This window comes from Manis pentadactyla, chromosome X, assembly GCF_030020395.1.
Source record: "Manis pentadactyla isolate mManPen7 chromosome X, mManPen7.hap1, whole genome shotgun sequence".
Classification (NCBI taxonomy): domain Eukaryota; kingdom Metazoa; phylum Chordata; class Mammalia; order Pholidota; family Manidae; genus Manis; species Manis pentadactyla.
This window is the reverse complement of record NC_080038.1, coordinates 14,451,220-14,476,828: the sequence shown is the minus strand read 5'-3', so window position 1 is coordinate 14,476,828 and position 25,609 is coordinate 14,451,220. Positions and strand designations below refer to the sequence as shown.

Sequence of the window (25,609 nt, the reverse complement as noted above, 5' to 3'; positions counted from 1 at the left end):
AACTTAAATCTTTCAAAAAAAAATTTTTTTTTGAAAGATTTAGCCTTGTTCTTTGATCTCTGTTCCCAAATCCCACACCTCCATCAATTGTGCATAAAAACAAAATTCTGCCTGTGGGATTTGAAAGGGTTTTCACACAACTTTACGTTTATAAAAGAATATTCCTGAAAGCTGATAGCTCAACTAATTTTCTCTCTCCTTTTTTTTATTTTCTGGTGGAAAAACTGAAGCCCAGATAACTTGTTTGTCAATTTATTCAATAAGCATTTTCTGAACACTCACCGCAAGCCAGGAATGACGTCAGGCCTGGGAAAAACAGAGATGAAAGCCACAGCTTCTTCCCTGCCTGGTGGGGGAGAGAGACATCAACGAGGACTGTCAGTTCAGGATGCTAAGTGCTGAGGCTGGGGGGGTGGGCAGCTGCACCCAAGCTGGGCTTTGGGGTGCAGCCTAGCTCTTTGGAAGCGGAGCCAAGGCCCCATGGCCCCAGGGAAGGGGAGGGGAGGGGGAAGTCACTGAGGGGCAGAGACAGAGGGGGGTACCGGCCATACCACGAGGATGTCATGGGAACTTGGGAAGAACTTAAACAGTGAAGGGACATACTCAGAACTGCACTTCACACACCTCTCTCTGGTGGCAGCCTGCAGAGCGGCAGGGCCTTGGACAAACATCGCAGCGGTTCCAACAGCCTTAATGATCCTTGACAGGGACATGGAAGAGAAGCGATGGCCTCCGGAGATAATGGGAGGTAGTGACATTGCCACGCTTCAGCTGTAGCAAACTCCCACTCTGGGGCTCTTCCTCGAGGCCAGAGCCATTTGAGAGCTCATGAACAGCTCCTTTGGTGGCAGCTGGCCCATCGCAGACTTTTGAGTCTTTCTCCTCTGCGTTTTCAGCGGATATGTTTCAAGCCACCTGTGGTCACTGGTACCATCCCTCCCATCCATGGAAGATGAGCCCACAGTTTCTAATTGAACTAAATAGGGTGTGACTGAAATTCCCGGAAAACAGGCAACTCCATGTGCCATGAAGAGTCAAAGGCCCTTTCCAAGCCAACACAGCGTCCAACATGAATTATTGCCCACATGTCTGCAGAGGGTTCGTCTTCCAAGTATCAGAAAAGCCAAGAACCTCTCATCCTTAAGAAACGAACTTTTTAAAAAAATACCTAACATTTGCCAGTTCAATAGTTTTAGATTGGTTTCTGGGCATTAGAACCATTTTTTATTAGGAGGAAAAATTCCCAGCCAGGCTGAGAAAGCTCCTATCAAGTTTCAGCCTGATTCATTTCAAAACCCTCATGAAAACTGGGACATTCTCTTTGCACCACAGTGGGTGAGTCATGGAAATTCTGCCTTAATCTCAGCTACTGCGGCCACAGTCATGAGAGCATGCATGCCCTGTGCCCTGAAAATCTGTGTTATATAGTACTGAAGAGCTCCCCTGTACTGTCAGAAAGCAGAAGTGTGTCGTAATTTGGGGTCTGAGGTCCCCCTTTAGCAGGTGACCACATACTTGATGTATCATTTTCTTTCAAGAATTTTGGTTTTGTTGTTTCCAAAAGGTGCTTTTCATAGGTTCAAACCATAGAATGTTAAATGTAGCTGAATAAGGCATAAAGAGGTTAAGAGTGGCTCCCTGTGCAGGACTCTGACCCACCCCTTACTCTTAGGTGACAGAAACAAGGCAGTCTTTTCAGCCATCTACCCATCTGTTGGGGAGACTCTGGCTAAGTGTGGCCTGGCTTTAATGTGTACAGGTCTTTTTAGTGTAGACCTCAGCCAGTAAAACGAAATGGGCCAGCCAAGCTTTCTCTGCAGCCGTGGTGCATGATGCTGCCTTTCTTGTGAACCTGCCACCTCATGTCTCACTAGTAGCCACCTCCTTAAGCTACACTCCTAGAATCAACTTTTTTCTTGAGATAGTTTCTTCATTCGTTGGCTGTTCATTTGTTCACTTGTTCCTAACTTACAGAATATTAAACACGTTTACCCCAGGAAGGTGCTAGACTCTAACAGCACAAAGATGAGTTCCTGCCCCCCTGGGGCTCACAGTCTAAGGGCAAGAGACAGACACCACACCTCTGAGTTGTTTTGCAAGTGTGATTTGTCACAGCCCACCATCTCAGATGTTGTCAAACCCTCAGCTCCCAGGTGACTTTATTTCAGTGGGCCTGGGAGCGTGGATGGGGACCAAAGACGGAGGCCTCCCTGGAGTCCAGCAGAAGTTTCCTGGGTGTGACCCTGTCTGGCCCTGGACACCAGGGACATGCTGAGGCCATCCCATCTGCCTCCCTTGCTCCCCACACCTCTGTCTCACCCCTCTCTGCATGCTGGGTCACCGTGTGGGCCTCTTTCTCACTCTAGCTGCAGTGTTTCTGACTTGTCACCAGTCACCCAAGCTTCATCTGCCACTTTGATCAACGGCTCTGGTGACCCTGTTGCCCCCCACACCAGCTCAGCACTCCCCTGCCTGGCCTTGGAGGGCCCACCCTGCTGGTGAGCCTTAATTCTGACAACTCGCTGGGTGCTGTCTCCTTGCTGGGCCCTGGAACACCCTGTGGGTCACCTGGCCCTTGCCCCAGCGCCCTTCCCCCTGCTCCAGTAGCGCTCCTCAGCATGGCCACATACTGACGCCCCCTGGGAGACGGAAAACTTGCCCAGGCTGCACCCCAGACGATGCAGTCAGTCCCTGCAGTGGCATCCAGGCATGAGTCTTTTGTTTGTTTTCTAATTATCCAGATGATTCTACTGTGCAGCCAAGGTGGACAACCAGAGTCAGTTACCCTTTACTTGTTCTTAATCTCTTCCCCCTGCTCAGGCTTTCACGTCTGGAGCTTGTTTCAGTTTCCAGGACAGAGCCTGATCGAGGTGATCCCTTCAGCCCCTGGCAGCACCCAGCCTTGACTGACTGATGGAACCTGTACGGGTGCTCTCCTCCTCCTCCTCCTCCTCCTCCTCCTCCTCCTTCTCCTCCTCCCCTCAACCTCCCGCCATCCACCTCTACGCCCACTGGCTGCCTGCTCCTCACTCCTGTCCCCCAGGCTTCCTCTGCCTTCGTTGTGCCTCCTGTCTTCCAAAACCAGCCCCTCTGCCCACCAGCAGACCTCCCTGTCCTGAGCCTGGTTCCCTTCTCCTTGCTGGGGAGCTGGATAGAGAACCTGCTAAACTCATTATATGTAGAGTACATGCAAGAATTTTTGTGTAGCACTTTTCTATAGTTAAAAAGAAATCAGAGTGGGGAATAATTTGGAAACTATCCAACAATAGGGGATTGATTCCATAAATCATGAACTGCAATGCAGTAGAAGATTATCCAACAATGAAATGTTTATGAAGAATGTTTAGAGTTGTGGCCTTATAATGTTAAGTGAAATAAGCAGAATGCAATACTACATATAGTGTGGACTACACCATTTCTAGAAAAAAGCATGGAGCGTAATATACTGAACCACTGATAGTGGTTGTCTTGGGGTGGGGTCTCCCCTTTGTTCTCAGAACACCACTGCTAACTTTGTGATATCTCTGCAGATAGGAAACCTGCAGTTCTGCTTGCTTTGCCCTGATCAGATGGGCTCATTGAGTAATTTGTTCACCTAGTGCTAGAATAAAGGCACTTAATGTAACCCCAGGTGGAATGTAATGGTTTGTCCTGACCAGTGATGGACGTGTGCTTGGTTTTGCATATTCCACTAAAAGATGTCCTCTGCAGACAACACTTGCCTGTTCATTAACAGAATAAAGCTGACTACACACAGCCAGGCCACTTATTATAATCTTCAACAAAAGAGCTCTCCCCAAAATAAGGAGGAAAAAAACCACACATAATTTTTATCTTTTCTCTCCTAAGCCAGCATGTTTGCCATCATGGCAGTTGGGATGCTTTCAGCTGCAAATAATGAATATCTGATTAAAATGGGAAGAAATAACAGAGGGTTAGTCATTTCACATGGCAGGAAGTCTGGGTACTGGGTGATTCCAGTGTTGGTGGGTGGTTCATCAGGGCTTTCAGTCATCCAAATCTTCCCATTTTTCTGCTCTGCCATCCTCAAGATTTCCAAAAACATTGGCCAGGCCTTCCCTTGTGGTCATAAGATGGCTGCCACAGTGCCAGGCATCCTATCCATACAGAACACCATCCCAAGAAGGAAAGAAGAAAGCAGCAACACAAACGGCCTCCCCCTCCCTGGCCTCCCTCTAGTCAGAGAGGACATTTCTTCCTGAGAGGCTCTCAGTAGGCTTCCTTTTACTTTTCAGTGACCCAAATTGGGCTACACAGCCACCTCTAGACCAGTCATAGGCAAAGAGGAGCAGGATTGCCATCATTGGCTTAGACCAAGCATGGTTCAGCTCAAGCTGGGCACATTGTCCTGAAACAAAACCAGGGCTGTGTTAAAAGGGGAAATGGGGAATAGTTGGGGAAGGTAGTGCCTGGTATGGCCTATGAAACATGGTATACTTGTCAGCAAGAGGTGGTGTTACCCCAGTCACAAGCAATAATGGGCCTCAGGGTTGGCCCTTTCCTGCCAGCCATTACTTTGCACACTGCACACACATATACATCTGATTTGTAAATCCCCAGAATGCCATAGAACCAGGCAGCCCTTTGGCCTGATCATTTGTTGAAGACAGCAGCAGAGTAAAGCCAGAGGCCTTCCTCCTGGACCTGTGCCAGGTACAGTGACGATCTGGCTGAATGATTCTACATTCATCTGAACCATCAGTCAGAGGACGTACGCTCTCTGAGTGCAGGCTTGTTCCTGCCGAGCCCACTGGTGTAGCCTCGGGCTCCAGCTATGTGTGTCACACGGAGTAGCTGCTCGGTCAGGATGGACTGAAGGGATGAGCAGACAGATGACTGAAGACATGCGTGACCATCACACAATGCCTCTGGAAACAGAATGCGGCCGGGCTGGGGGAGTTTTCAGGAAAAGTGGAAGCCTGCTGTCCATCTCCAGGGAGTGGATAGTCCAACGCCAGGGTGAGAGCTGATGGCCAGAGTACTGCGGTACAGCCTCGGCCTCTCTGTCATTTGGAATCAACGACCAGCATCCCCCTGCCCATGGACGCTGTACCTTGTGATGCCTGCTTTGGGGGTTGGGACTGCAAGAATGTTTTATCTCCCAAAATGGACTTGGATTTGTGGGAAAAAGAGGACTCCTCTTTCACTCCTCCTTCTGTAGCTTTTAAAGATTTATGAAGAGAGCTGTTAAAGAAAGAAAAACCATGTTTCTCTCTCTTCCATGTTAGCTTGTTAAACCGAGGAGGAAGTGATTATTTCATTCTGTTTGAATCACATTTGTCAGATGACCAGAGGATGTCAACAGCTTTCCTAAATGAGGAAGTGTTATCCAGACGTAAGCGATGATCATTGAGGAAAAGAGATGTGGGTGACACATTATTGAAGGACCCCTCCTCACTCCTATTGTTGTTCTTCATATTCTGTTTTACTTTTGTTTTAGACCTAGAAGGTTTTGACTCTGTGGTATCATCTACTGAGAAACTCAGTCACCCAACCACAAGCAGACCAAAAGCCACAGGGAGACGGCCTCCATCCCAGTCCCTCACATCCGTAAGTGTCTCTCACTTCTTTGCCCCTGAAAAGCAGGAAAGATTAGAGACTCCAGCTAAGGACTCTTCTGGAGTGGCTGATTTGAGGACAAGCTGAGGGAGGGAGGCCATGAGATACACGGCTGATCAAAAGTGATTTGAGAGTCCTCTGGGCTCGAGCAGTATTTCTTTCTATTTGCTCTTTGTGTATTACCAGCCAGGTGGGCACTCTCTATTCCCACTTTCCTTCTCTCTCCTTCCAGCCTGATTCTTGCTTGACCCTGAAGTGATGTGGATGAGAAAAAAATGACACCTTTTATGGCGGAAAACGAGAGCAAGGCTGGTTTGGACTATAAATAAAACAAAGCTTGGCTAAAGAAAGACCTGTCACTATACAGTGCATACCTGCAGTCAGGCCTTTCCTTCTCAAAGCCCCGTTATCAGCACCCTTCCATGGAACCCCTCCACTCAGACCTTTAGGAGATTGTTTTTAAGCATACAAGGCACCTGGTCATGTAGGAGAGAGCAGTCAGAACACTCTGATAACACAGAGAAGTCTCTTGTTTGGGTTGTTTTGAATAATGTTTTGTATTGGACATCTATTGTACCAAATTTGAACAATGAAATGCATTTAAAAAGTTACCTGTAATCCTCTCTCCAGAGTTAAGAATTCTTAACTTCTTCCTGGATAGCCTTAGCTTTTATTGAAAATTGTATCTGTATATATAAAATCATTTCTTCAAAAGTGGGCTCACACAGCACACAATGTTTTGGAACTTGTTTGCCCCTCCCCCTGCCCGCCTTATGCTGTGTACCTTTCTCCGTAGTCATTACACATTCTCCCATAATGTCACATTTAAAAGCCGCCTAGTGTTCTAACTTGTGAATAAATGAGAGTTTATCTAGCTAGTGTACTATTATTGGACATTTATGTTGTTTCCAGTTCTCCATTATCAACACTGAAGTGAACATTGTGGAAAAATCTTGATGCTTCTGCAAGCAGTGTGTGTGTATGTGTGTGTGTGTGTGTGTCTGTCTGTCTGTCTGTCTGTCTGTCTGTGTGTATGTATGTCACAGCACCTTGTCCTTGCTGGGAATGTAGGTCTAAGACCTTATGACCTGTACCCAGATACACCAAGGAATTAACCTTTTGCAGGTTTCCCAGAACACTTCCTACTTTTACCTCATCATTGATCCCACTGAAGGGGTCCTCATTTAGAAGAAAAAGAATGCCATTTCCTTTGAACCTCTTCTCACATATCTAGTGAGTCTGGAAGTATGTTTTGAGTCATCCTATTTCCCCCTCTTGTATGAAACAAATCTAACCATGTATTGACTCCTTTTTGGAAGAAAGACTTGAAAAAGTGCCTTGCTTTTTCGCTTTTATTTAGAGTGCCGTGTCAATCCCACCTTCTTCCTCCTCTCTACACCATCCCCGACATGCCTCACATACACACAACCTACTTAATTGTTTCTTAGGATCTCTATATTTAAATTTATAATCCTACCTTCCATGTCTTCTCTACAAATCCTTCTTCATTTTTGTTTTCCCTCTAAATTCTTCCCAGCTTTTCAAGATCTACAGGGCCTCGAGGCATCCAGAATTAAATACAGAGAAATTCAAAGTACCATCCCTACCCTGCCCTTGGTCTATACATCCCATGTCTGGGAGTTTGGTATATTTTGGGGGATCAGGTAAAAGCATCTCATCTTCACTCTGCTTTTAGACTATACATTTGTTCATTCATTTATTCAACAAATATGTATAGGCTTCTGTCTCCTATGGGCTCGGCTCTGTGCCAGGTACCAAGATTGCAACTGAAGATGAAACAGGGCCGCTGCCCATGGGATGTGGCACAGTAACTCAAAGTTCAGCAATTTATATGAAACAATTTTACCTGCAGACTTAAAACAACAGGATACATTTGCACTTTAAAGAAGTATAATTACCCTTCAGTCCTATCCATCCCCATTGTATGTGTAGCCTGAATTTATACTTCCTCTCCTTCCAGTTAGCTCCTCAAGGTCTTTTATAGCAAAATGGGATTAGTTGATGTGGACATATTCCTGAGAGGCTGTTAGCAAAAATGAGTGGGGAAATGGGCCACTCATGAGTCCCAGCTTGGGGTCTCACACCCTAGTCTGAGCTGTTTGTGTTAATAGAATTCCAAGAACAAACTTTGATTGACAGCTCATAAACCAGAGGTTATTAGGAGGAAACTGAATTTTTGAATAAAATCTCAAAATGAAAAAAGACACAGGCATTGCAAGGTGGTTAAGCAGTTAAGCTTAGATTAATAAGAAAGCTTGGTTGGGGGTGTTATTCTAGGTAATTGGGTTTTCAGATTAAATGAAGATTAACAAACAAGACCTTTTAATTTTAAAGGCTTGCTTAAAAATTCCCTAAATGTAAGGTCTCTGCCTTAGTAAATAAGCAGAAGAAAACAAACAGCATTTGTGGGTGTGCTTTTTCTATAACGTGCCAGGTGGTGATTCTAAATAGCATTATTTTCCCACCATGGGGGTAGAAGGCATAGAGGTGAGGCTGAATATGAGCTCAGCCAAAGATATCGCTGGAAGATTCTTCATTTAAAATGATTCCTTGCCACAGGAAGTCTTATTTTCATTTGCTTGGTCCTCAAATGAGGGAATTCTAGCATAATAATCATTTATGACCAAGAGAACTACAGTGAACTGGCTTACATTCATCCAGCTTTTTGATCTTCACAGTGAGACCGAGAGGGTAGATGGTAGGAGTGTTAGCCTCATATTTTACCAAAAGATGCTGCCACTCTGTAAATATACTGCAGCAAAGAGAGAATCCAGAGTGGATGTTGATTGTCCTTGGCAGTGAGGGAAGAGAGTTAGCAGAAGGTACCAAGTTAGATGTGAGCTTGCTGTGGTGGCAGGCAGGCTGTGCTCTGGGGCTGTGGAAGCAGTGGTCCCTGGACCACAGACCTGATGACTCCTTGCTCCTGGAAATGCTTTCTTCTCTGACAATTCCTTTCAGGCACTGCACTATATAGCAGATGTAGTGGTCCTAGAAAAGCAGCAGGAGGGAATGGAGGAGAGGCAGGTTAGCAAGCAGCCTCCTCTCCACCTGCAGGTCCTTCCCCACTGGACTGTCAGCCCTGTGAGAGCAGGGACCATGTGTGGCATGTTACCATTAAGTTCAGTTCCAAGCTCATGGTAGCAAATGTTTGCAGAAAGGAGGGAGGCTCTGACAGATGGAGCAGGAAAAGATAGATGATGCACGCTTGCAGGGTGAGGTGGCCCCTGGGCATCAGTGGAAAGATCCCATAGAAAGATCTTTGGTGCAGGAAATCTTGCTTCTTAATCCCAGCTCTGCCACTATCTCTAATTCACAGATGATAGCACATTTTCTGCCTTCTGGGGTTATAATGAGGAGACAAACATAATAGAAATGTTGAGTGCTTTAAAAAGCATACAGCATTATATTAACAAAAGCTATGTCAGCTAAGGTGTAATTCTGACAAAAGCATTTTCTTTTGGCTTTATCCAGTCTTCCCTTTCAAGCCCTGATATCTTTGACTCCCCAAGTCCCGAAGAAGATAAAGAGGAACACGTTTCGCTTGCACACAGAGGAGTGGATGCATCAAAGAAAACTTCAAAGACTGTTACCATATCCCAAGTGAGTGACCAGCCCCGGTGAGGACATCCTGACATCCCGAGATCCTTGCCTATTCATGTTTGCTCTGACGATGAGTTATAAACCAAACAAGAATAAACAGATATGTTAGCCAATTTGAGCTGCTAGTAATGAAGTTCCACAAAGTAGGTGGCTTGTAAACAGCAGCAGCTTCTTCCTCGCATTTCCAGAGGCTGGAAGGCTGAGGTCAGAGTGCCCACATTTTCAAGTTCTCATGAGGGCCCCGTTCAGGGTTGCAGCCTGCCAACTTCTTCTTGTGTCCTCAGAAGACGAGAGAGGGTGAGGAAGCTCTCCTGGGTCTCCTTTGAAAGGGCCTGAATACCCTCAGGAAGGGTCCACTCTCATGACCTAATCACCCCCCAAAGACCCACCTGTTAACACCATCACACCCGGCTTAGGATTTCCACATACGAATTTTGGGAGGGCACAAACACTCAGTCCATTGCAACAGACAACACAAGTTATTGTCTTCTTTAGTGACTATGATTACTTTAGTCATCAAAACACCTGAGGCAGGTTACAGAGTCTCCAAAGCTGGGCAGAAGCCCTGAGATACAAGTTCAATTGATTTCCCTTGTTTTTTCTTGTGGACTGATCACCCCTTCATGCCATCAACCACTCATACACAAATGCCCTCACACACTGCACCACCACCACCATCACCACAACCAGAAGAACTTGAAAAGCCTAGAAGTGTCTAGAAAGAATACATTAAATATATTAAATGCTGTGCCCTCTGCCCATAGATCTTGACTTTTAGGTTCAAAACTGGTGGTGTTACAGATGATGGTTGGCAGCTCATGAATTTGAGTAACTAATGGAGGTCTCTTAAAGCAAAGCTGATTTAGATTCATTTATTAGGATAAATTTATAGTCTAAAAACATTTTAATTTCAGTGCAGGGCATAGGTATTTTAAGTTCCTGGCTTGTGAGAAACAAAGAAGACATTGTTTGCCAACTGTGTGTGGCTCCCAAGGGGAAGTCTGTACAAGTTCTGTTTGCCCTGTGAATGTGAACCAAGATTTTCAAATTTCATTTTCTCATTCTAAGAGAACCTAGTCAATTGGGATAATTTTCTGTAAACATTAGCAACTGCTTTCTGTCTTTAAGAAGAAAACTGCAGTCATTTTTTAAAGTTACTTGAAGCAGGAATTAACACAAAGAAATCAAAGATCATGTAGGACTTTCATTCTCAGGTTTAATATACGTGTACACATAGATTTTCTTAAAGATATGATATAGTAAGCAAAGGTATAATCCTATAAAACAGATCAATTGTAATTATTCACAAAATGGAAGTGCTCTTCCTTTATAAAAGGATTCCATTTGCAGAAACTGGGTTTAGACCCATTTTTTCCAGTGACTACAGGCATACCTACAGTTGCATGCTCTCTGACATCCCTGAGGTGTCTCTATAGTGACATCTACTGGTGAATGGTGACTCTTCCCGTTTGTGATTTGCACCGTTTTATTCCCATTAGCCTATTTCACTTCCCAAGAGTTGTCATGTCATGTCTATTGCTTCTAAAAATTCTCCTTGAGGTAATTTAGTCAGGGTGGATGGTGGCCTATACTCTGTGAGGGCTTAAAAAAGTATTCGTTAGTAGAAATGTGCAGGGAGGAGGAGTCATGTAGGAAATGCTAAGAGAAGCATTGATTCAAGAAGTGCCTGTAACTCAGTCAGTGTGAGGATATTGGTGGGTTTGGGGAGGTACCTGAGGACACAGGGTGGGAAATGAGGAAAAGCATGAACCCAGGAATAGGAAAAAACTGAAGAAAATGAGGACAAGAGAACATGAATCTTCAGATATAGGCAGCTAGTCATGGTACCAGACTTGAGGGTCCATCTGACAGGAGGGGACTGAATCGAGTTCTGTCCGTTATTAGCTGTGAGACTCAGGGAATTTCTCAACCATGTCCCTAAGCCTCAGTTTCCTGTTCCGTTAAATGTGTATACCAACTGGTCTTCGTCTTAATTGTCTAGCTGACAGCCGGCATGTGACTAGTGCTCCATAAATATCAGTCCGTCTTCCCTCTTAACCGTAACTCCAACTAGCAATAAGCACAGGGCGGCGGATTGCTATTTTTGGCAGCAGAAAGTGCTTTCCCTCAATGATAACTTGGCAGAGAAAAGGCAAGCAGAGAGGCTGGGAATGATGGCCCATCTGCCTTGGGCTCATCTGCCCAGTCTGTCCCGCCGGCACAGCCTGGAGCCACACTCTGCCTGCTTCCTATGCCAGCCAAGCCCCTTCTCAGCTTGTGCCCTGGGCATCTGCTGCTGGAGGGAGTGGCAGCTGCACTGCCAAGCTTCCCCAGCAGCCTCAACTTCCTAGATGCTTAGCCCGTCGCATCCCGTGCCCTGGCACTATTTGCCTTCTGCCCCACCTGCCTGGATGGCACCTGCCCTCGCTGCTGCCTCCTCCTCCTCCGGCCTACCACTGCTCCCCTCCCTCCTTGGGACGGTCCTGGCCCTGCTCAGCACTTCGCTGGACTCCTCAGGCCGCTTGCCGCCTCTGGCTTCAGCCGGGCCCTCTGTTGGCTCTTTCCCTTAGCCCATCATCCATGTTGGGTCTCCCCCACTTTGAAAGTAGAGAAAACCCTTCCTTGATTCTGTCTCCTTCATGAACACTCTCTCTTCCATACACCCCCACCCTTCTACTTCCTTCTTCAGCCAAGTTTCTGGGAAAAGGGTTTTAAACTTGCAGGCCATGCCCTGGGCTCCCATTCAGGTCACCGCCTGCCTTGATGAGGTTCAGTCTCCCTCCTCTACCAAATGCCCCTGTATCCCCCCTCCCCCACCCCATTTTCCTTTCAGCGCCCTTGAACCACTTACCCCACAAGTTTTCCTTCTAGAAACTCCTCCAGGGGACTTTCTAACACAGACCCTTCTTGTGGTCTTGCTTCGGTCCCTCTCTCACCACTGTGTCCCAGCCCCCAAAGGCCCCTTCTCTCCCCACCTCTCCAGTGTGGGAAGTCCCCAGGTTCTGTCATTGGGCCTCTGGTCTTCCGATTCTGTGCCATCCCTGCCTGTGGTTTCCCCCTCCTCCTCTGGTGTCTCTGTCCCAGCTCACCCTCAGGCATCTGCTCTACCCACTCCACATGCCTCCTGGGCTGTCCATTGGGCTCCTAAAATTCCCTGTGTGTGCCACATGGAAAGCTTTTTGCTGGGCCTTCAGCCAGTTCTTCCTCCGTTGAAAGGTACAACCTCAACACCTAGCTCCTCCAGCCCCCCGGCCCCCAGTCTGGACTTCTTCCTCATCCCTGGGTGAGCAGGGTATCTGCTCCTGGAGGGCAGGGACTGCAGCTCAGTTGAAGGAGCGTGGTCTTGCAACATCTCTCAAAGCTGCCTTCTCTCTCTCCTCTTAGCCACTGCCTGTGTCAAACCCTCACCATCTCTAGCTTTCATCCTATGAGTCTCCCAGCAATTCTCTCCACCTCCAGACCTGCCAACCTTTAGGCCTTCTGCAGCCAGTGTGACCATGAGCTTGGCTTGTAGTCTTTTTAGCCATTTCCACAAGGCCTCTGCTTCCCAACCTTAGCTCTCTACCCTGCCTCTCTCCTGCCCCCCTGACAGCCCACTAAACACTTCCCATGAAGGCCCTTCACTCTGTGCTCTCTACACTTTTGCCCCGTGTGGTCCCTCCCTCTAGAACCCCTTTCTCCCACCCACCCTTCCTTTTTTCAGGCCCTGCAGCTCTCCTCCTCCAGGGTGGGGCTGTCAGCTCCTCCCAGCTGCCTTACCTCTGGGATGGTGGGTCCCTTCAGGGTGCCTGAGCCTACTTTCCATGTGCAGACCTTCCCCACATCTACGCTGTGCTGGCTGGTCTGTCTGTCTGCACCTCACTAGGTTCTGAGCTCCTTGAGGACCGGGAGCATGTTTTGCTCACTTCAGAGTTTGCAGAGCCTAGCAAGTAGGTGGGCCTCTGCGCTTGTACATTAAACCACTTAGGAACTGCCTGTCCAGAAAGTGGTCAAATCTAAAACACCTGGGGCGGGGGGAGGGCTTTTGGAGGCAGGGAGGCTTCCACCAAGTAGGCCCTTGGGGGCTTGTGGGGGGAGGGATGAGTAACAAGTACGCATAGGTTGGAGGTGACAGGGGTGTTGGTGACAGTTTACTAAGCATGAATCCTGGACTTGACTCCTCTCTGCCCTCCCTTGTCACAGGTGTCTGAAAACAAAGCGTCCCTGCCACCCAAGCCGGGGCCCATGGCTACAGGTGGTGGTGGGCCAGCCCCTCTGTCCTCAGCAGCACCTTCCCCGCTGTCGTCCTCTTTGGGAACAGCCGGACACAGAGCCAACTCCCCGTCTCTGTTTGGTGCGGAAGGAAAACCAAAGATGGAGCCTGTGGCCAGCAGCCAGGCGGCTGTGGAGGAGCTAAGGACACAGGTCCGTGAGCTGAGGAGCATCATTGAGACCATGAAGGACCAGCAGAAGTGAGTGTCTGGGGCCCCTTCTTTAACTACCTCCCATGTTGCTCTCCGCTGGGCCAGGGCCCAGTTCTGCAAGCCTGGGTCCCAACCTGTCCCAGAGGCTCTGCAGGTTATGGGTTTGGGTACCCAAAGGCCCCATCCACCACCAGCTGACATCTGTCCCCTGCCTAGACGGTGACCCCATGGTCCCAGTACATCCCAGAGCACTGGTTCTCAGCCCTCTGAACAGGACCATCATGAAATCAGACAGATCTGGATCCAAGGCTTCAGCCTTTGGGGTCCTCTGAGAAGTGCCTGGAACCTTCCTGCATGACTGAAATGGCCTGGGCATGCCTTGGAGTGAAGAACCACCAGTGCTTTGGGACTGCTTCAGCCTGCATCCTTCTCCTCACTGTGAAGCCCGTGCATAGCTGGCCAGAATCAACATGTCACTGGGGCCCCTCTGCAAGGCCTGCCTTTCTCAGACTCCTCAGCCTGCCTTCATATCCAGGGTCACTGGGTCCCCACCAGTCTCCTACCTTAGCTCTTGGTGTCACTCAGTCTTCAGCTCAAGTCTGCGCCTATGCCCCTCATCCCCAAATGTGCTTGTTCTCGCCTCCCTGCTTCTGCCCTGGCTCTACTCCATCAATCCCCTCAACTTCCATCCTCCTCATGAACGTGTACCCTTTTTCACTTGTTGGAGACTCAGTGACTTTCCTTGCACCGTCTTCCCCAGCTAATCCCCCCAATTGGACCACTCAAGGCCTTGCCCACCCTAGTGTTCCTGGAGTCATACTGTTTGCTTAGGATCTCACCTTCGACTTCTTCCTAAGTTCTAAGCGCTGCCCACTGAGTCAGTGGTGTGTAGCATGTGCTTGAATAAGGACAGTAACAAATCACAACTGGTTAAAGTCAGAGAACCCAGCGCTTTGGCAGCAGTGCCGGGGCACTGGCCCAAGTATAAGGACCGTCATGGTGTTCAGCTGAAGTGAGCAAATGCAGTATAACTTTTGCCTTATTTATTATGCTGTTTCTGTGGTCCTCGTTTTTTTATTTTCCAAACCAGGTTGTAAAAATGTGCATGTAAACTGGAGTGTTTGATGCCCTAACATGGAGTTCAGCTGTCTGACCAGAGCTGGAGTGGTTGCGCTGTCCTAAGTATAGAACCCTGAGTTTCCAAGATGATTAGTTTTGTTCCACTTCCGTATTTACTGTTGGAAAGGGCCTTGGCTGTGTGTGCTGACTCGGGGCTACTTCCTCCAGGACATGATGACCCCTTGTTAGTTCAGTTGTTTGACAGCCAAGTTTCCAGGTATTACTACTTGTAGGATTTCGTGAGAAGCAGTGAAAATATCCTAGTAACCCTGTATTAATTTAAAACTGAAAATAAAGGAAGTATATATGGAGTAATAAAAATGTCTGCAGTGAAAATGATTATGTAAGATTATGTAAGAAACATATAATAATAAAATGATAGTTACAGGGAAGACAGCAGAAGGTGAGCCTGTATACTTGGAGTCAGTCACTGGGCACGTCAGGCCACCTCTCTGGGCCTCAGTTTCCCCATGGTCTCCTTTTAGGAGATACTTGGACTAAGGGATCACAAAGGTAATTTTGCACCTACTATTGGAATGGCTACTTATTTGGGGAGCCCAGAAATAGCGGCAAGCTCTTCTCTCTGCAACAAATTTTAAGCAGTAACAATGCAAAGAAAATAAAATGTTCTGTCCACATTTTCTTTATAAAAGGGTCAGATGGATTTTGCAGTGATGACAGGCTTCTTATCTCTTACTGGGGAACTCTCGGCTTTTATTTAATTTCATTGCTCTTTGCTTTTCAGACGAGAGATTAAGCAGTTACTGTCAGAATTGGATGAAGAGAAGAAAATCCGGCTTCGGTTGCAGGTGGGTCCCACGGGGTCCTGCTACCTCGTGACAGGCTCAGCTGGGGGAGGGCATCAGGGCTTTATTCTAAAAAGGGATGATTATTACTTCTTTGCAGATTTCAATGTGCTTCCTGCGGCAACTTTCTTAGGAGTGTAGAGGCTCCCTTCACATCCTCTCCTGGGCTCTGGGAAGTCTTGGGGAAGGGAGGTACCAGCAAACGTGCCCCCAGTTGGGTTTCTCATTTGGAATGTATCTGAAACATCTCCTCTGTGAAAAGTTCCCCCGAGTTTCCAGAGGCCTCATTGTAGTAACCGCCAGAGGGCATGGTGCTGGAGGGCCCCCATTGCCAGCTGGCTTTGTCATTGGAACCAGGGGCCAAGGACCACAGCTGTCCACACTCGGCACTTGCAGCTCATCTCTTCACTTCTCCCTCATGGCCATCTCAGTCCTGCCAGGGCATCAGAGCCCTGTTGCCCTCTCTCCTCTGATCCAGCTCGGCCATTAGCAACAGCACAGAGTGTGCAGGAATTGCACATGGCCAGAGGTGGACTTTCAGCTTTCAACCACTTGGTGTCCTTGGTGGTGACTGAGACCCATGCTGCCTAAAGAAAGGATAGGTAACTACTTGTTAAAACTTTGGGGGTGCTGACAGACACCCCCTTGGGCCCAGCACAGCTGCCTTCCAACACCACCAGCTGGTCTGACGTGTCAGGACGGCCTGCTGGGCCCTCTGACCAGGAAACTGGAAGCGTTGCTGCTTTTGATAAATTTTAGTTACTCCTAGCCTGAGATTGAACACATCCACTGCTTTCTAGTGCATCGCATCTGTGTACCTGTTCTTCAGGTTTCTGTCATTTCTGGCATCGTTACCAACTCTTCATTCAGCTGTCGTTTTACCCATTTCACCTTTCAAATTGTCAGGCTGATTGTTTTCTTTCAATCAAGCAAGTTGATTATCTTTCACCTTCTGTCAAACCAGCCAATTCCTTATGATTTTGTTTGGCTCTTGTTTTTCCTTTATAGATGGAAGTTAATGACATAAAGAAAGCTCTTCAATCAAAATGAATACTTGATAAATGAAATGTCTCATTATTCACCCTGAGTCCAAGACTCAAATTTTCCGCCCCAGCCAAAATAACCTTGTGCCAAAAGATTAAAGGTTTGCCTCGACATGTCCCTGTTTGAAAGATTAGCACAAAAGTCTTGATAGCACAACACAAATTCCATCCAAGAGGAGACTCTTCCCCATGGTATGATCCTGGGTCTGGCACTGGTTGTGACTTAGAGCAAATTGTGCTAAAGGCTTTTTTACTCTGAGATCTCACACGAAATGAAAACTCAGGCAGTTTAGTCCATAGTGGTACTATTTTGATGATATTTTCCATTAATAAAATGTAATTTCAGATTATTCGTTTACAAGCTTTATAATTTTATGATTTTTTTTAAATCGTGTTTTGTCACAGATTACCCCCCCTGCCCCCAGTGTTTGTATTACACAGTCCAGAGCGAGCGTCCCATTCTTTTGCTTCAGGCAGAAAGCTGCCTCGCTTTGTGTCCCCTCTAGGATTCTATTACATATGCAATTTTAGGTCCAACCTGTCCCTTGCCCTGCCAGCAGACCCCACCACCCTAAGATAAATGTTAGCTTATATATGATGGTATATGTACAAAAAGAGAAAGAGAAAATCTGGTATTTACAATGATCTGTGCCTTCTTTTTACCACCCTCTTGATTGGAACTTTTGTGATGCAGCTACCACGATTCAAAAAAAAACAAACTTTTTTTTGAAGCCACTTATCAAAGTCCACTAGAGGTCAGTGTCTTCAAAGCTTCTCTTGCCTAGCCAAAGGTCCTACAAGGAGACAGCTGTGAAGTTGGGCGTGCTCTGTGGCACCAGCTGTGACTTTTCAGTTCTCCTAGTTTTAGGTTGTTCGTGGAACAAGAAATGTCACCCCTGCTTGATTTTTCATCAGCCAAGTTAAATCCCTGCTTCCTGTCCTTTGCACCTTTTGCGTGAACAGAATATGCATTATTAAAGCAAAAAATAAATAAATAAAAGTAAATGCAAATGAAAACAAGGGGGGGAAAGTTGTGTTATTTCCTGCACTGGGTTATCCGTGTGTGCTGTTATTGAAGCTGTACTCCTTCATGCCATTTGCCTTGTTCTCTTGTAACCCCTTCCTCAGGTCCAAGAGAATGGGGGAATGCTCTTGTTGAAGTGTAGCCATTGGATCTTTCTTGCATTTATGGAATTGCTTTTTCCACCCCAAGGAAACTGGTGTTTGCTTGTGTGCTTTATCTCTGTAGCAAGTGAACAGTTGAGCCTTAGACTATGTAACTGTTTTCTCATCCTTAGCTGAAAATAAAGGGGCATACTGTATTACAAGATTGTTTGGGAATTAGGGGGTGGGGGGTGGAGGGGTGGCCCCTTAATGGCCCCTGAAGATGTTTTATGTATTTCTAAAGAGCTGCGGTTATCTATTTCCCGAGTTTTAGAGTACAACTATGAAACATCAACAGATTTGCACAACCACAGAGAATGAGAATTGGTGACACTGAAGGAGCAATGCAAAAAAATCATGTTATTGATCATCCAAAGTATTACAAACAAACAACTCCTCCTCTTCCTGTCTCCCTTCCCCCGCCCTGTCTTCACCTACCGGACTCATCCGTGGTGCTGCTTGAGGCTGCTGCTTCCTCCAGAGGATTCACAGAGCCCAGGCACCCTGGCCTTCCGGGCAGGGACACGGTTAGAGGACGGAAGTGCATAAAGAAAGAAACTTCCCGTCCCTCATTCCTGTGTCTGGACATACTGCCTTTCCAGCAGCCTTGCTCTCAATGTGCTTGGGGCCGGTTGTGCCGAGTTTCCAAGGGCAGCATAAAACGTTCCCGTACCCTTGACTGTTATAAGCATTTTGACGTTAAACCTGAAGCCTTTAGAGACTTCTCGCCACCTAATGTAAGAATGAGGGTTGGATTCTTTGATGTTTGGATTTCTCATTTATGCATAATGAAAATCCCTAATGATATATAATTTTATATAATGTGTATACAGAGTAGGATTGTTAATAATTAAATTGAGAGATTGGAGTGCCCTTGTGGGGCACTGGTGACCTGGAATGTAGAGAGGGCTGTCACCTTCCCCTAGTAGAGGCCGCTGGCTTCCTTTGTATAAAGAGAGGAAGAGGTGATTCTAGAAGGAGAAATTGGCATATACAGCTTCACTACTGTCCCTTGGGCTAACCAGCAAGAGGATTCTACGTCATGGAACTGGATGAGCCACTCACTGCCCAAAAAGCCAACATCTTTACTCTTTACAAAATGGAACCATCCAGAATATTGAAAAGCTTGGAGGTATCATTTCTGAAAAAATTCTTTTGTGTTCAGCATGGACTCGACCAGCATCTATGGAGATTATTTTTTTTGCTTCATTTTCTACAGTTGTATTTAGAAAAGTCTTGAGTATTGTGCTTTGTAAAGAAGATGATTAAAATTAAATTTTGTGAAAATATTTTTGTTCAAAGTTGTCATGGTCCAAGAGGAATGATTTCTGGGAATTCAAACCACTGCTCTCCATTTTACACAATGTGATTACTCTTACAGAAATGTCTTCAGAAGACATGGAATATGGTGCCTCCCTACACCTGTCTTTCCCACATGAACATAAATAATCCATTAAAATCTGTGCTTGTGAATTCTGTTTTCAAATTGTTCAATTTTATATTCATACTGAAGCAGAAAATTCTAGTTAGTCTAAATTATTTTTTAGTGTAAAAATCACTAAATGATCATTATTCAAATAATTGTGTTAAGCCATTTATACTCGCACACAGCTCTCTGGGCAGCAGACTGAAGTCCACGATTTGTTTTCTCCCATAACGACAGCCTGTTTCTATCATCACGTACATGTCTTTGGTTACTAATAGCAGGGTTTTATTTCCTTTCATAACCAGCTCCTTGATGGGGAAACTGCAGGGTGCATAATTTATTGCTCACGGTTGCCACAATCTGTATAAAAATAATCCCCAGGTCCCACAAAGGCCTTTGTATAGTAACGGAAGGTCACTGTGGTCCCTTTTTTGTATCAGATTAGATTTTAGTCCTCTGGTTATTTTTGCACAAATTAATGTCAAGATGTTTCAGCACCATGAGGGCTTGGTGAAAAGCTTTTCTGTTTGCTTTTGTGCAGCTGAGAACCCTAACAAAGCAGTGCTTGCGTGGGTGATAGGTGTTCAGCATGGCTGACAGCACTGTGCAACAGAGGGAATGTTTGGCGCTTCCGAGCTGGGCCTGGGGAAGAAGATGCCATTCCCAAATTAGCTCTAATGAGGGAACACAATGGCCAAGGCAAAGAAAACTCTCTCCTGGTCAGAAATAAATGTTTGGCAGTCATGTGAGGACAGAGAGGGAGGGGGGTCATGTCTCTTGAGATGATGAACCATTGCTGTCATTCCTAGTCCTGTCCCTAGGGTGGACCGAGGCTTGGTTCCCAGCACACGAGGCAGAAGGCAGCCCCTGAAGCCAAGAAGAATCTGTGAAGTACCTGGAGGTCCCTGACAGGTGGTTCTATTTCATGGCTCTTTAACTGATTGCAAATAGCAGTGGCTGTGGGGACAGTCCCCCTTGCTGTAAATGACAGTGTGTGCCCATCATGTTTGTGAATTCAGAGCCCCAGTAAAATGGGCTATTCCTTCTTTCCTGTTGGAAAACAGATGATAAAACATTTCAACCAAACAATAGAACAGGTAACCTAGTAGGTTGTAGCTAGAATTTTCTGAGGTAAAAAATAGAGAAAAAACACTGAATACAAGAGTTGAATTCCTGGAAAACCAGCTTCATGGGGCAGTTGTCTTTAAATGACAACATGTTTAATTCTGTAGATACAGCAATGTCACTTATGTGTCAAATTCTTCCTTTTCCTCTCACCCCTATAGAATATTACTAGTTTTCCAGGAAACTAAGATTTGTTGGAAGCTTTGAGCTCTGGTGGAAAATGCCCTGGCAATGCAAAACTTCATTATGTTCCACAGTTATTCCCCAAAAGAAGAGAGAAATGTCTCAGGAGAAATGGAGTAGAGTCTCCTCAAGCTTCATGATTGCTTCTTAGTCTGAACCTCAGTCTGGGAGAACCTGGGAGTTGGTTGGGGCTGAAGCTTTGCTGTTGCAGATGGGAGGTGCATGAGTAGGGACTGGACACTTGTATGAGACACCCTCCTGTCACCTGCATGGGCCCAGGAGGCGCTCCAGCAATGGTCTTGTTCTCAATCAGGGCAGTCTTGGAGGAGGTGAATCTGGAATAAGAAGGACCTGGATTGAGACAGGGAGAGGTCTCAGAGGGAACGCCAGGCCTGGAGGTAGACCTGACCTACTTTATAGGGAGGCAGCTAATGCTGAGAATCTTGGAGGGGATGAGGAGGGAGATGAAATGGGGTGGCAGAGCTGAGGGTGAGAACCCGCAGGTAACAGGACACCGCATGCTAAGGATAGCCTGTTGACGAGAAGTCTATCAATGAATTATTCAGGGTTCAGAGGACCAGAGTGATGTCAGGCTCAAATGTAGAACCCAACTGCCTTGAGTATTTTCAACTGACTTACTTTTTTTCTGATTATGAAGCTAATATTATATTATGTCCAAAGTAGAAAATAAATATAAAGAGACAGGTAGAAATTATCCTGAGCTCATTCAGACACAGCCTTTAATTATTTTGGTGCCTCATAACAGAAGTCATTCTGTATATATATAGCTTTATAGTCTGCTTTTAATAGTATCATTTCTTTATCATTTTTTTCAAAATCAAGATTTTTAACAGCTACATATGGACATGCCAGAGAGCATGTAACCAAACTTTGAACAGGTATTGAGTGCTTATGATGTGCTGGATGCCATGAGAGGTGCTGAATGCAGCAGGGCCTCTGCCGTCAAGGAGGTCAAATGAGGAGAAGTAGAGAGGTAAGCAGGCAAGTCTCCCATGGTATGAGAACATGATCACAGAAAGAAATCCAAGGGCTTCAGAACTGCAGAGGAGAGGTGCCCAGTGGTGCCTTGAGGGTAAGGAGGTCAGGGAATGGGCATTTTTGGTTAATTCCAGTTTTTTTTATGTTATAAAGCTGTGGTGAACATCCTGGGCATAAACCTATGTCCACATTTCTGATTTGTCCTTAAGATAATTCCTGGAAGTAGAGTGAATTACCTGAGATTTTTAGCAAGAATAAGTTTTGCACAAGCTACAAAATAAGAAACAGGTGGGACTATACATCAAATGATAAAGCTTCTGCACAGCAAATGAAACCATCAGCAAAGTAAAAAGACAACCTTCAGAATGAAAAAAAACATTTGCAAGCTGCATATCTGATAAGGAGGCAATATCTAAAGCATATAAAGAGCTCATACAACTCAATAGCAAAAAAAAATCCCACCATTCAAGGACCTGAATAAATGTTTCTCCAAAGAAGATATGCAAAGGGCCAACCCGTACATGAAAAAATGCTCAACTTCACCAATCATTAGGGGAATGCAAATTAAAACCATAATGAGATGCCACCTAATGCCTGTTAGAATGGCCAACACAAAAAAAAACAGACGACAATGACTGGTGAGGATGTGGAGAAAAGGGAACCTTTGTGCACTATTGGTATGATTGTAAATTGGTGCAGCCACTATGGAAAATAGTATGAAGGATACTAAAAAAATTAAAAACGTAACTACCATATGATCCAGCAATTCTAATTCTGGGAATATACCCAAAGGCAATGAAAGCACTAACTCGAAAAGATATCTGTACCCCCATGTTCATAGCAGCATTATTTACAATAGCCAAGACATGGAAACAACCTAAGTGTCCATTGATGGATGAATGGATAGAGAAGTTGTAGTATGTATACCAAAATGGAATATTATTCAGCCATAAAAAATCCTACCATTTGTGAAAACCTGGGAGGACCTTGAAGGCATGTGGTAGCATGTAAGCTGTACCTATTGTGGTAATCATTTCACAGTATACATTAGTCAAACCATCATGCTGTACACCTTAAACTTATACAGTGATGTGTGCCAATTATTTCTCAATAAAACTGGAAAAGAAAATACTCAGCAATATGGACAAATCCCTAGAAGTGAATACAGTGTAATGAAAACACTTGTTCTGCTAATATGGTGAAACTAATTTAAAAATGGTTTTCTTGTAATATTGCCGTTATTTAATAATTAAGGTAATTTTAAAATTAGAAAAAAATAACTTTTTCCTGTATAAACATAATTGAATTAACATCATTATACAAAAGTGGCTAACCACCCATCTCTCCCTAATGTTGTATTCACCTAAACCTCCGTGGGTGTCAGGTCTGGATCTCTTCCTTCTGCCTAGTCACTGCTCAGATGTCACATCAGAGAGGTCATCCCTAACCAATTAAATAAAAGAGCAACTTTAGTGTTGATCCTCCCCTAGATCCCCATATCAATACCCTGCTTCACACACACACACACACACACACAGGTCTGTTTTCTGTCTCCCTTCCCTAGAACAAAATCACTACGAAGAGAGTGACCTTTATTTTCTTCACTGCTTTATCCCCAGCACCTAAACATTGCCAGCTGCATAGTAAGCACTTGATACACATTTGTTGACTGAATAGATGAATTGGTAATTGCGACTGATGCCAAATGGAATTTATTCTGTAAATTTGAGCAGCCCAGTTTTACCTTTACAAAAACTCAGTGCATACAAATGTAGCATTAAGGAGGATTCATGACATAGGGAAACAGTGATGAAGAAAGCCTTCAGAGGCACTCTGCTTGTACCTGAATTTCAGCCAACACCTGAACCTTGAGGAGAGTGCTCGTATCAACGTGGATCCTAAAATAAGGTCACATGATCTGTACACCATTATCTCTAAGACTGTCATCCACTATCAGAAAACCTGTTTTAAGACAGAAAGCATTATTTTTAAATTAGATTCACTCCGGAGAAAGAATGAATTCAAGGGTGCGCATATTCCTGACACATTACTCTTGACACTTCTCTGGGGTCAGCTGAAAAGAGAATCGCTGCCTCTCAGGGCTGACCATCTGCCCTCCAAGTGATGAATAAGCAGGACATGTAGATGAGCTCTGGGCCTCCAAGACATGCCATAGGGTTCTTGGAGTTGATCCACAGAAGAACAATAGTAGCATCACCAACCTGGAACTTGGTAGAAATGAAAATTCTTGGGCCCTGCCCCAGACCTACTGCATCAGAAATCTTGGAGAGGGACCTGGCAGTCTGTGCTTTAACAAGTCATCGGGTGATTCTGAAGCATGCTCTTTTGAGGACCAGTGTCATGGGGAAATCACCTTACTCTCAAAGAGCTGTGTGTAGAATAACACATAGCAATCTTCTCCAGAAGTCTCTAGTTAGACTGTGGCTGTAGCAAAACAAGGTGCCCTATCCAGAATTATACTGTAGTTTATTAGGATGACCCATATAAAATTAACATTTTTGCAGGTTAAATATGGTTGAATAGAGGGCTTCCAGTTTCAGCTCAGGGATGTAGAGAGCAACGAGATATCTTTCCCTTGCTTACAAGAAAAATCTGGACAGTTGGGAAACTAAAAGAACTGAGTTTGCAGAGCAAACTGCTACTTCAAAATCTGGAGAGAGAGACACACACTTTCATGAGACTCAGGACCTGAACATTTGTTTATCCAGAACTGCAGCTACCAGATGCCATAGAAGTGGATAGAACACCAAGCTATAAAATTTAACAAATTGCTGGAGGCTGAGTATGGACTGACTTGAGAGTATGAAGCTCCTGGGCAGAGAGGTTCCCACCTTTTTGTGAGCTTTCCCTCCAGGAACCCCAACTGGCTCTCACAGGAAGGATCAGGGAAAATCCAGAGAAAACTCATAATTTGGGGGTGCTGGCTGAGGAACCACTGCAGACCCTTCTCCTTTCAGGAACAAAAGGCTTATTTTGCAGGGGGAAAGACATGATTTGAGGGTGCTGGTGAAACACCATTGCACCTGGGGAAAGAGAGTTCCACCGAGCTCCACCCACCTCACCTCAAAAAAGATTTAATCTTCAGGGAGAAGGCCCTCAAGGGTGTTGACTGAGAATACTGTGGATACCCACTGCAGCTGAGGGAAGAGATTGGGGGGAGCCCTGTATCTGGAGGGGGGGCAGAAGCATTTGTGAAGCCTACACCCCAGAAACTGAGGCTTAGAATATTAGAGACCACCCCTCCATGCTGCACTAGTACACAAACAAACCTCCAGGAATAACAACAGTGGATTACAGCAGGGGGAGCTGCAAGAGATAGACTTTGGGGAACAGCACAAAGGGAAACCCCAAAACCAAGAGGAGGAACAAAAAAATGATCACTAGAGCAAGTCAAAGTTTGTAATGTCCAGAGGAACAACCAACATCAACACAGCCCAATTCTTAGTTCAATTAACATAAATTCCTACACTAACGGTTTACTTACCTCAGTATCTACTGCTTTATACAAAATGTACAGCTTTCAACAGACAATTATAACACATGCAACATGGAAAGACAAAAATAGTCTGAAGAGACAAAGCAATCTGCAGGACCAGATTTAGATATGGCACAGTTATTTTAAGTACAAGAGAGGGAATTTAAAATAATTATGATTACTATGTTAAAGGCTCTAATGGAAAAAGTAGACAATATATAAGATCAGATAGGTAATTTCAGCAGACATGGAAACTATAAGAATCAAATGACTGGAAATAAAAAACAGTAACAGAAATGAAGGATGTTTTTGATGGGCTCACCAGAAGACTTGAATATTTATATTTACTTGAATAAATAGCAGGACTGAAAAGATAAAGAGAAGGTGCAAATCACCAAATCAAGAATGAAATGGGATACCACTACAGATCCTGCAGCCATTAAAAGGATAATAAGGGACTATAATGAACAACTTCACAATCATAAATTCAACATCTCAGAAGAAATGGGCCAATTTCTCAAAACCCACAAACTATCAAAACTCAACCAAAATAAAATAGACAATAAAACAGCCCTATAACCATTAGAAACAACTGAACTTGTAATTAAAAGGCTCTAAAGAAGAAATCTTCAGGCCCAAATGGT

The 25,609-nt window shown here is 45.2% G+C and overlaps 1 protein-coding gene across 8 annotated transcripts in view; it reads left to right on the top strand.

Moving 5' to 3' along the window:
- The window catches only part of SH3KBP1 (SH3 domain containing kinase binding protein 1), a 315,550-nt gene extending 296,525 nt beyond the window's left edge, over positions 1-19,025 (top strand). For all 8 annotated transcript variants that reach the window (XM_036912856.2, XM_036912854.2, XM_036912855.2 and 5 more), the window contains 5 exons: positions 5,462-5,571; positions 9,073-9,201; positions 13,384-13,652; positions 15,469-15,532; positions 16,538-19,025. In XM_036912856.2, coding sequence (XP_036768751.2) covers positions 5,462-5,571; positions 9,073-9,201; positions 13,384-13,652; positions 15,469-15,532; positions 16,538-16,579 — 614 coding nt within the window. In that variant the 3' untranslated portion in view covers positions 16,580-19,025. The remainder of the gene's footprint in view (positions 1-5,461; positions 5,572-9,072; positions 9,202-13,383; positions 13,653-15,468; positions 15,533-16,537) is intronic.
- The last annotated feature ends 6,584 nt before the right edge of the window (positions 19,026-25,609 follow it).